The 12,011-nt window shown below is 37.7% G+C and overlaps 1 protein-coding gene across 8 annotated transcripts in view; it reads left to right on the top strand.

Annotated features, from left to right (window-relative positions):
* TMPO (thymopoietin) overlaps positions 1-12,011 on the top strand; it is a 63,393-nt gene that overhangs the window by 48,350 nt on the left and 3,032 nt on the right. The window contains exons 1-10 of one of the 8 annotated variants that reach the window (XM_075600540.1): positions 379-755; positions 4,701-4,827; positions 4,991-5,149; positions 6,238-6,335; positions 8,166-8,324; positions 8,585-8,704; positions 8,811-8,906; positions 10,355-10,498; positions 11,593-11,706; positions 11,798-11,891. In XM_075600540.1, the coding sequence (XP_075456655.1) occupies positions 537-755; positions 4,701-4,827; positions 4,991-5,149; positions 6,238-6,335; positions 8,166-8,324; positions 8,585-8,704; positions 8,811-8,906; positions 10,355-10,498; positions 11,593-11,706; positions 11,798-11,891 (1,330 nt within the window). In that variant the 5' untranslated portion in view covers positions 379-536. Of the gene's footprint in view, positions 1-378; positions 756-4,700; positions 4,828-4,990; positions 5,150-6,237; positions 6,336-8,165; positions 8,325-8,584; positions 8,705-8,810; positions 8,907-10,354; positions 10,499-11,592; positions 11,707-11,797; positions 11,892-12,011 lie in introns of those variants that run through there. The other 7 variants (XM_075600535.1, XM_075600536.1, XM_075600534.1 and 4 more) reach the window with 7 other exon arrangements.

The raw sequence follows: 12,011 nt of genomic DNA, 5'->3' as shown, positions 1-12,011 counted from the left end.
AACACACTAGAGCCTGCATGATTTAGCTTAGTGTCTGGTGTTTCATGTGTTCAGCATGACAACATAATATCCCAGAATTCAAGTGCAACTCTCTATGTATAAGGGAACACTCCCTTGACTCATCTTTTATTTTTTTTGAGTGGTCAAAATATATCACAATACAAATCAATTAAAGTTTTAAAAACCTCCATGAAATTAGGTGAATACAAACACAATAAATAACCACATTAAAAGTGTCACTGAGCCTCGGCATATACAAAGGCAGAAAGGCTTTACCACAACACACACCCCTCCCATCAACAGTGAAAGGCCGCGTAGTGCTGTCGCTTATTTTTTTAAAGGACGCCAGCAGCCAATCAGCGGCTGCTTTGTTTTCGCCTCCGTCCAATGGCTGTGCCCTTTGTTGCTCGGCGTCCCGCTTCTTCGTCGAGCGCAGTGTGACCGTTGAATCCACTAACAGCTCGTTTCCGTTAATTCAAATCTCTTTTGTTTCCGCGCTAGTGACAGACGCGGTGCCAGGTTAGACAGTGTGCGCCATGTCGGAGTTTCTGGAAGACCCGTCGGTCCTGACCAAAGAGAAGCTGAAGAGCGAGCTGGTGGCTAACAACGTGAGCCTGCCGGCCGGGGAGCAGCGCAAGGACGTGTATGTGCAGCTCTACCTCCAGCACCTAACCTACAGGAACCGGGGCCCTCCGGACTTCTCCAGCGACGAGGAAAGGGAGGCCACCCCTGCACGCCGGGGCCGCCCAGGACGGGTGAGTGCAAAGCGGGGAAGGACACACACCCCACATATGTATCTATCATTACTTTGTGATGCATTGTATGGCCTACTGGGGCCAAGCGGCTTCATTGATGCTAGTCAAGACTGTCATGTGGAGCATGGCACTAACTTGCCTCCTGTATGTTTATCAGTCTTGTACACGCTTCATTAATAACAACACTCGCGGATTTGCATGGAAGTTTCACTCAACTGTTTTGTTTTGATTTGATAACGTGCTGTGTGTTACTTTTTCGGGGGGATACTGCCTCGTTAAACCCTTTCTGTGGAATGGGTTTTAATAAATGGTTGTGTTACATTGGGGGAAAGCCCCGGATCCCTCTTGCTCACTACCCGTGGCTTCCAGAGGGACATACAACGGACCAGTGCCGGGACCTGGCAGCCAAGGAATTAAATATCCCCTTCTATGACAAAGTGAAGGTTGGCGGGAGCTGTACAGAATTGGTCGGACATACGGATGCAGATCATCCCGGGGCACAGACTAAAAGGAATTGGACAAGATAGACGAGAAAGGGGCACAATGAAGTGACGGGTCCATGCTGAACTATCACTTGTAGCTTGGCTTCTGTGATCGATGAATCCGGTTTCCCTGTCCGGGTATGGGAGGGCGACCCTGTGTGTACATATAGGGGGCTGCATCTTTCATTGTTTCATCTTTAAACGCTGTCCCCCTCTTGCAGTGCAGCGGTTTAAAGATACAGCGCTCCACGAGGGCAGAAATGGTCTCTTCTTTCTTGTTTCCCGCCTTTTTCTATGATGGACCTAAAATGCATCTTTAAAATGTTCATTGCAGGATTAATATCAGTGTATTCGAGGAGTTTAACCCCCCTCCCCTCTTATTTGCTTGTTAAAAGCAGTAATCAGGCACTGAAGCAAATACCGTGCATCCTTATGAGCTCAGTATACAGGCTTGTTACTTAATCAGTGTTTTTCAACAGGGTTCCCTATGACCCTTGGGTTCCCCGGACGTCCCTATACAGCCATTTTTAAGGTCACATCAAAATTGTACCAAATACAGAAAAAAATTACAATACATCTGATCTCAGGCATGCTGTTAGAGAGGGTTGGGGTTCCTCCAAATGTTAAAATATAACTATGGGGTTCTTAACCAAAAAGGGTTAAAAAAAAATTTGCTTTATTTCATGGCATTGTAAGGGTGCGTTAGATGTCGGTTCTTTTGAAAGCTCTGTCTCCAGAAAAAAAGCTGTTTGTGTTTCTTAAAAGCCCTGACATGTAGTTGCCCATCATAGCATTTTTTTAAAATTACGGTTTGAAAGAATGTTACATGTTGGTAAAACATCTCTGTAAATCCGAATGCTCCGTAGGTGTTTGCTGTGATTTGATAAAGAAAAACACAGCCTATTGGGTCCTAGTATCAAAAAACACAAAGGGTATAAAATTACATGTTACGGTGATCAGTGCCATCACAGATAAATATCTAGTATGTTTTTCTTTGTCGCCACATGTAACATCTGTCACCCTGGCAGACAAATTGAAAAGTGGATTCTTGAGACTGAAAGTATTTCCTCAATAACACAATCTGTTCTTAAACCAGGATATGAAAACGTAATATTAGGTATTTTCAAGAAATGCTTTAAAAACAAAATCCAGACTTGCATGAATGTGTAACTTCATCCAAACAGGATATTAATATAGGCAAAACACCTGAAATACCTGTCACTTGTCCAAACGGATCTGATTTAAATAGCTGGCTGTCGAACTCATGATGGTTTAATAAGACGGTGACTTATGGCAAGGTGCTATATCTTACATATAATCATTCTGTTTATTGTAATTGGCAGCTGTTCTCTCTAACACTTCTGACTTGAAGGTAACTATTTTTTTCCCTTTGCGTATCTGATTAACAAAACAGCAACATAATTAGGAATTAAAGCGTGTATGTACACACACTACTTTTTTTTTCTTTTCTTTTTTTGCTCTTTGCAAGCATTCAACTTGGAATAATCCTAATAAATTCTATTGGAGTCTTATGTATGATTAAAAGAAGCAGGCAGTTTATGGGCTCTCCTCTTTATTATTGCTTTACAATTCCTTGTCAATTTTAATTAAAATGTAGCATCCAAATTAGAAGTATTTATTCAATGTGGGGTGGTACACAGGCACAAATTCTATCATGGCACCTGTAGATTTGTACTGCCTGCTCCTTTATGTACTGCACTTTTACTCCTAAACACCTGCTGTACAAGAAAGTTCCCCTATTTATTTAAACTGCATTGGGTTTCAAGAAATACTTTGCTCAGGTAATTGCAGAAATGTTTAAAAAAAATATATATCATCTAGATATATATATATATATATATTATTATTTTTTATTTTTTTAATTCGGGTAATTCCTAACATATTTTAGATTTACTTTATTGGCGTGTTAAACTATTACCCTAGAAAATATGACTTTAAATATTACAAGTCTATCTTTGGTGTAGAAGCACAGTATCATTAGATTTTGTTCTATTTTTGGTGCTGTGTAAATTTAGAATATTGTACTTGCCCCATCATGTAGAATCCACTTTTCTTTGTCCTTTAAAAGCTGTATTATGTATTTTAAATTTTCCTTAAGCTACACATCATTGTTGCAATAATTGCAGAATTGCACTTTACGGTCCCATTTTTCTTACTCCTTTGATTGTCCCTTTAAGAAAGAAATGAAAATTTGAAAGACGTCGTCGTGAAAAGCACAAATCAGTTTTGTGCTGCAGACTAGGCTTCTGAGCCACCTGCTGCTCTGTTTCCATGTTCTGATGCAACTATATGCCATCTAAGTGTCTATTGGGTGATATGCCTCCTGGCTCACTTCCCTGTGCCTCTCCGTGGTTGCTCAGTGTGGGCACGCGGGGCTGGGGAGAGAGGGTTACAAAGCAAGCGTAGTTCACAATATGTGATTTTTTTTTTTTTTACTAAATGACAACGCAGATGAAAGGTGATGAAGGGCTTTATGAAAAATAGCTGACATCCAATAATCTAAGGTATGGCCTGAAAGTACAGATGCTACAATCCTGCTCAAACCTCTGCTATCAAAAGGACAGACCTATTTAAAATCTATCATTTTAAACAGGATAACTTTTCTGAATGCTCTTGCATTAACCACTAGAATTTCAGATATGAAGAAAGGTCGTTCTTTTAGTAATGTAGTAGTGTGTGTGTGTGTGTGTGTGTGTGTGTGTGTGTGTGTGTGTGTGTGTGTGTGTGTGTGTGTGTGTGTGTGTGTGTGTGTGTGTGTGTGTGTGTGTGTGTGTGTGTCTTGGTTTACAACGAATGGCTTATCCAACGCTATGTAATCCATACCTATGTTCATTTTTACAAAGCCAAAACGGCTTATCCAACGCTCTTACGACGCTTTGCAAAGTTGTTTGTGTATATTATATATATATATATATATATATAATTATTATTATTATTATATTACATACATACACATATACACACATATACACATACACATACATACATACCACACATACACACATACACATACACACACAAAAATATTTTACCAGGTGGGGATCCAGGAAAAACGAGACAGCCCACAGTCGGGGAAATCCAAAGTAGATGTATTCAAGACAAATACATAGGCACTGCATCCAACGTTTTGGTCATCATACAGTGACCTTCCTCAGGGTTTTTGTCTTGAATACATCTACACACACACAAAAAAATATTTGGTGTATTTTAGTTTTAAAAATGCTTTCAGGAACGGAACCTTTCCTATAAACAGTGTTCCTATGGGAAACAGTGTTTCACTTTAAGACGTTTCGCTATCCAACGCCATTTTGAGTAACGCATTGTGTTGGATAACCGAGGACTGCCTGTATATATATTCCAAATAATGCATGTACATTCGGGTTTAAAAGTGCTACAATATTTGGGACTGAAAGTTAAAGAAGTTTTTGCAACTTGTTTTCAGAAAGCAACAAAGAAAACGGACAAGCCCATAGCAGAAGAGAAAGATGATCTAGATGTAACAGAGCTCACTAACAATGCTCTCAAAGATGAACTCATTAAATATGGACTGAAACCTGGTCCTATCTTAGGTATGGTTAAAAAAGCTACAGTTTTTTTTTTTTTTATTATTATTATTTTATTCATTTTTCAGCATGTCCTATTTTATCCCTTATTTCTTACTTTATTAGCAAGGTCTGCAATGTAGAATACAATGCTAGTCACTTTACCATGTTTCTTCTTTTTATTTTTCAGAAAATACAAGGAAGGTTTATGAGCAACGACTTCTTAAACTGAAGGAGCAAAGTCACATAGTCGTATCTTCTACACCTCTTGTAGCAGATTCTTCAACAGCTGAAGACAATAAGCAAAATGGAAACACAGATTCTGAGCATTACAGTGATAATGAGGAAGGTACAAACTCTTGTTCATAATTTGATTTTTATTAAATGACTTATTTGTGTGCTAAATTAATGTTGACTACTTCCCAGACTGTTTGGGTTACTAGATTGATTGAAATAGGGACAACAAATCCAATATTTCTGTGCAGTTATACAGTAGCTTCTCAATGTACTTGTTTAGAAAATGAAAGGTGAAAGCACTGCCGGCTGTTTCTCTTAAATCCCCACAACCGTTTCGCTTTTTTTTTTTTTTTTTTTTAATATGTTACAACCTTTGCAGGCTAGTGTTGGGTGCTTTACAGCATATATAAATATACTACAGATGTCAAAATATCTACATTAAATAAATGGAAACATGGTATTGTGTTTGAGATGAAGAAAAATAATCAAATTGATTGCCTAGCATGTTTTTCTTCTTGTTATAGGTTGCTTGTTTAAATTAGGGCATGATTGGCTTTCTTTGTAAGAAAGAAGTGAAAGTTCTTTACTTGAGTCCTATGTGATACTTATTGCCTTTTTTCTCTGTTTTTGTGTAATGATGGCAGCATAAGGTTTTTTTTGTTTGTTTTTACACACAATTGGATATTGGAAGTAAAGCACATCTTTCAGTGTGGGGATCCCTTGGTTCTCAAGATAATTACCATTTTTGGCAGCAGTGCTCCCTCTTGGAGAAAACATGGCCACTGTTATTGTCCCATAGGAAGTTTCAACAATGTTGGGGCTGCATATTGGCCTGCATATCCTGCGAGATTTAGCAGCCATATTTCCCGCAAGAAGAAGCTTTACACCTGGTATCTTCAGTACTGAGTGGTCCCCCAAGCTGAAAATGGCACCAGTCAGCTGCAGAGAACCCCCAGTTCCAATTATGTAACAAATGAATAAAAAAAATTGAGACGATTGCTGCTTTAAATGTCACTAATGTTAGTTTTAGCCCTCGCAGGGGCTGCCTATTTATATCCGCTTATTTGCCCAGTGCAATAGACGGTCATACTTTCTTTCTACTTTTGAATGAATGTATTTGCTTTCAAAGAAGCAAAATGTAATGTACTGTGTGGAGGCTCTCACTGCATAGGTTAAGTAATGGTAATATTTTATTCTCAGAGTCCAAGATAGACCAGAAACTTGAGAAGAGAGAACCACTAAAGGGCAGGCCAAAGGCTCAAGTAACACTCCGCAACAGAAGAGTTGAGCAAAATGAGGTATGTAATCATGCTGATTGCAATTCATTTAAACACTTTAAAGGAAAAAAATCTCGAGCTTTTATTTTATTATTTTTATGTATATAAGCAAATGTTAACACCCATGTCTATTTTTAAGTAAATTATGTTAAAAAATAAATAAACTGTTCCAGTAACAAAACATGTCACCAAAATATTTTGACGTGCAAAAATTGCCTTAAGTGTGTCCTTACCTTTGTGCGCTAATTGTTTGGTCAATACCCCATAAAGTCAGATCGGTTACAACTTGCTGGTTTTCCTATATAGCAGTAGAAGCTTTTTGAAAAGCTGCAAATCCTGCACACAGTTCTTTCTTGATGGTCTCCGTGCTATTTAGTACTAGGTTTCCTTGTTGATATAATTGGGGGGTCAGGGGGAGACTTGAACAGTGCTTCAGATTTGTATTAACCCTTCCCCCTCAGTTCAAGGGACACCTTGTTCCTGAGATACTTATTGGTGAAGTTACCGTATTACATCCTGGATTTTAAAAGGGATGTAAATGGTCAACCCATTGGAAACTGCAACCAATGGTGTTGCAGCTTTATATTGACCTTAGATTTGGCAGCTATTTTGTTTCCCCTAGTGGGAGATTTAAACCCTGTAACTTCACTGGCAAGTAGCTCTGAAACTGTGTGATCTGAAAATGGAGCGACCCATCACTGGGGTACCCCCTTGATCCCATATAGGTGAGTTATTTTTTTTTATTTTTTTTAAAGGGAGGGGGGTTTGCTGCTTTAAGCTTATGAACTGTTCCAATCACCTGGCACTTTATAATGATCCCTTTATTCATTAGCTCTCTATTATATGCTGATTTAAAATTAAATCCCTTCCTTGCATTAGTTGCACTTGAGATTTGGCTCCCCAACTCCGTTTTTTGTGTGACTGAAAGCTCTTTTGTATCTTGTATATTTAAATAACTTCATGAAAGACACAGTTGGATTACTGTAAAAATAAACTTTTTAATTGATGATGCCATGAATTGTTGTTCATTTGTAACACATTGATCTGTATTAAGATTGAAAAGATTTTATTAATATCAAAGCAGGGTTATTAATTATTGTAGGAGACAACTCTGCTTCTGTATTTTCCTCTCTATACCTTGATGTATACTGGCCTGATTTAGGTGATTAAAAAGACCAAATTTGCAAATATTTTCATGTGGTAATGTGATTCAAGCCCAAGCGTCATCTTCAAGATCTTTGTTAGATTACGGTCTGTGTGCCATACAGACTTCAAATAGATGACCGAACAACTGCTTTGAAGAGCTAACCTAATTTCTATTATTACTGTATTGATGCACAATAAGGGGCCATAAAAAGTTTGTGTATAATTCGTCCTGATTAACACCTTGAGCTACGTCACCAGAGTGCTATGGCCCCTCCAGCAAACTGCGATCACATGACCAAAGAGGCGTTGTCATCCTCTTCCATTTTCCTGCACTACAGATCGTGCCCCCAGATACCATGTCCCCTGGAAAACGAGCACTCTCTAAAGGCCCTGGGTTACTGATTACTCCTCCCCACCCCTTCATTGTGCCAGCTACACAAATAGAATGCTGACCGCACTTATTCGGAGTCAGGGTAGGGCATGGGATGTTAGATATTTGGGTATATGAAACAAACAGAATGGCAATGTTTATTTCAACTTCTGTTTGTCTGTGGGTTTAGATTAAAAATATCTGATTTTAAAATGTTGGTAAATATGAATTGAGTGTTTCTATGTTTGATATTATTGCCATGGTCTGCAAAGGGTGACACCAAACACAATGGTTTATTTTAGTATGTGCAGACTTTCCTATTTTTTTTTTTTTAGACAGTTGAAGATACAGATGACATACCAGAGCTAAATGTCAAAAGAAGTAGCAGGTCTCCCCCCAATGCATTCACACCTGATGGAGAAGATTTGTCCAACAGTCCTCCTGTAAAACCATTGCATGTTGTATTTCATAACAATTTTTCTCACTGCACATTGGTATTTGAACTTAGAATTAATACTCTAAAATTGTCATATAATGTTAGTTGACCGTCACTGGTTTCTTTGAAAGCTTAACTTTGAGATACTTTCACTTACTTGCTGTTTCACATCCTAAAAAAAGTCTGAGCACGTGTTTGGTAGGTGTTCATCAATTATTTTTCACACTTTCACCTACAATGCATGTACCAGAAGCGTGTGGTCATGGGTAATTTGCTTCAGGAGAATAGGGTACATTAATATATTTCATACTTTATTAGAACATTTCTGAAAATGTGATTACTGAGGAAACTTGGACAACTGGATCTACAAAAAGTGGACGTCTGCAGGCTGTTTTTAAAGAGTCTACAAAAGTAACACGAAGAACACCGAGGAAAAAGGTGATGTCACGCACTCTCCATTCACCTCCTCCCACCCTTTAACGCTCTCCCCGTGTCACTCTAGTTTAGTCTCATTGTTCTTTTTTTTTTTTTTTCCAACTAATAGGTGGTAACTGAAGAGCAAGTGCCTTTTGATGATGCAGATATTTCAGAGGCTGCTTCTGTAACTGAAACTATAAAGTCTTCAACCAACCAAACTCTAGTAAATATATTTTTTAAATGTTGATTCTTTCAGTACTTCATTTTTACACCGTTCAAAATTTTAAACTAATGTGCTTTTTATGACTTATGTTTTGGATGTGACATTTTAATGGATATATTTAAATACAAATTTGTGGTCGATCAAATTCATTTTTTAAAGCAGCAAAACGTGAAATCTTATATAGTCGCTCTGGGGTTCACTTATGTTTGCATTTCAAAGCTGCGGGCCAATACGAAGCTTTGACGTCATCAGGTGCAGCTTCCTACTGGAAATAATGAGAAAAAAACAGAACACTGACCAATGCAAGAGGAATAGCAAATGTATTGGATTATGGAATAAAGGCTAAAATCCCAAACCAACATGTTTCAAGCCCCTAAGGTCTCTTTATCAAGGTAGAGATTATAGCCTTTATTCCATGATCCAATACATTTGCTTTTTTCTAATCACTGTTGGTATACAGGTATACTGTCTGTCCTCTTGCTTTGGGTTGTGCTTTGTTTTTTTCTTTCTCCTTATTTCCAGTTCTACCTTCAGCGGATTGCACACCAGGTACCTCAGGACACCAGGATTTCTATTTTGGCCTCCGAAAGGTCACGTGAGTCACATAATATATCCACACTGATCTTATTCAGGACCTGGACCTTATATATACAGCAATCTTCTGAACACAAGTCTGTGTTTACATCTTCACTGAAGCATGTGGGATCATTCCAGTTAGGCCTGTGTGTTAGGTTACTTACCTGGTATATATTCTACCTCAGTTACCAGACAGGTACCATGCACTGTATCTTTAAACAAAATTCAACTAATCTGTCCAGGATTCTCTGAGCACCACAGTTTTTTTTTTTTTTTTTTTTTTTTTGAAACGTTGCGGCTTCCTATTGGGCCATGTGCCTGTGAAGCTGAAACTGCAGAAGGCTACAGAGTTACCAGCACTGCCTTCAGAGGTTTGTATCTCTGGAAGCACGGGGTCCCTGAGCTGAAACTAATGGGGTTCCGCTCCGGAGACACCCTGATTTTAAACCTCTATTAAAAAATGATAAAAACAAACATCTTGAATTGCCTCTTTAAAGCCTTGATTTCTGTAGCTGGTTTTAGCACACCTCCCAAGCAGTGCAAGATTCTTGTAACACTTTCCTATTTAATAATTTGTTGCCAATATTCCCATTCTTTTGAGCTGTAAACTGTGTAACAATAGATAATGTTACCTTAGCAATATACGGATACATTGTAGCTGCTGAGTTACACCGACAGAAGCAGCCATTATGTTAGGCTCACAATCGGGATCACCAAAAAATTGCCAGTTTAGGTAAGAATGTAGGATTATACATCACATACTTTACATATACAAATAGTCAAAACTCCTATGAATGCAACTTTCTAAACTGTTGATTGGTGTTTTAAAAACCTCCTTGCCTCCATTTCCTTTTTTTTTTTATTTTACATAGGCATATGCAGAATATGAGCATTTTGAATCCAGAAAGGTTGCCAATCAGGTGACTGAAAGTTTCAAGTACGCAGATCCATTGCCGGCACTTAGTGACTTCTCAGACTTGTCAAGGACCCCAAAGAAAAATCTAGTCGGTGAAAAAGTAAGAACATTGAAGTTCAGATTACATTATTTTTTTTATTTTTGCTACAAACCTAGATGTCTTCATGCATATTTGTGAAAGTAAATGTTTGGAAAGAACCTTGAAATTATCAGTTTACATTTGAACTCCATTTGTAACTCTGTTTCTCATTTATGGTTTTAAAATTGTTATTTTCTTTTACACGTCATTTTAAAAGTTAATTTTATATGCAAATGCTATGATCAAATGGGTCATTCCTTTCCCCATTGGCTTTTAATACTTGCCATTTTAATTTGCTGCTGCAACAGATTTCTATATTTAGTCTCTTAAAAATGAATTGTGGATTGCTTTAGTTAATAAACAATATAATGTCACTAATACTGAAAACTGCACATTCTGTTACAGACATGTTGTGTCTACACTACTGGAAAGTTTGTATCATCGTTGTAAAATGTTGTTGCTTTGTCAAGATATTTCTCAAAACATCCAGGGGGAGCATATAGGGGAATAAGAGAACAAAATACACAAATATAAGTACAGACGTTATTTAAAACAAGTGAAATCAAAAGACTGTGTCTTGGCTCATATAGTTGCTCTACTCACAGGACTCTAGAGTTTATAAAGTTTTACAGTTACCTGTATGGGTGGCAACCCAATTTGTCTGCTGCCTTTATAAACTCTAGAGTCCTGTGAGTAGAGCAACTATATGAGCCAAGACACAGTCTATTGATTTCACTTGTTTTAAATAACGTCTGCACTTATATTTGTGTATTTTGTTCTCTTATTCCCCTATATGCTCCCCCTGGATGTTTTGAGAAATTGCTAAACCTTGGAACCCGTGAAACAGGTCCCACCAGAGAGGTTTTTGAGTTGGGTGTTTGGATAATTTATTCATTTTCATCACTGAAACACTTATTATTATTATTTTCACCTTCTTACAAAGTTGTTAGCGCCTTTTATCACTTCTTTTCACGAAATAGAAGCTTTGTCAAGATATAACATGTTTTATTTTTCTTAAACCGCACATCAAAAATTCATATGGTAGTTGACATGATGGAATATGTGAGATTTTTGACCTATTTGCTTTTGTTTAATATTTTATTATACTATTACAGCATTTGAACTTGTTACAGCAAGCCGAAGCAGGTTCTCCTCATAAAAGGGTCATTGATGTTGATAATATTGGTTATACAAAATCCAGTGATCTTCTGAACACCGCCTTGATAGAGGTGATGGCTTAAAATCTTTTCATCCTCTGCACTTTTTTTTTTCCTGGCCGTGTTTGGATAAGTAACCGAAAAGATTTTCTTCATGTTGAAGGAAACTAAGGACATCATTGAAGACTCTGTGGTGGCATCAAAAAAGACAAGACAATTGAAAATAACACAGTTTGTAACTCCCAATAAAATACAGGGAAGATATTTTATTTAGTGCACTTGGTGATCATTTTCTTCTCAGACCATATTCTCATTGGGTTAACTGGTGACTTTGCATTCCTCTTTCCCACGATTATTTATTTTTATAACGCAAAGTA

This window comes from Ascaphus truei, chromosome 5 (assembly GCF_040206685.1).
Source record: "Ascaphus truei isolate aAscTru1 chromosome 5, aAscTru1.hap1, whole genome shotgun sequence".
NCBI lineage: Eukaryota > Metazoa > Chordata > Amphibia > Anura > Ascaphidae > Ascaphus > Ascaphus truei.
Note: the sequence above shows the minus strand (reverse complement) of the source record. Positions and strands in the feature narration are given on the sequence as shown.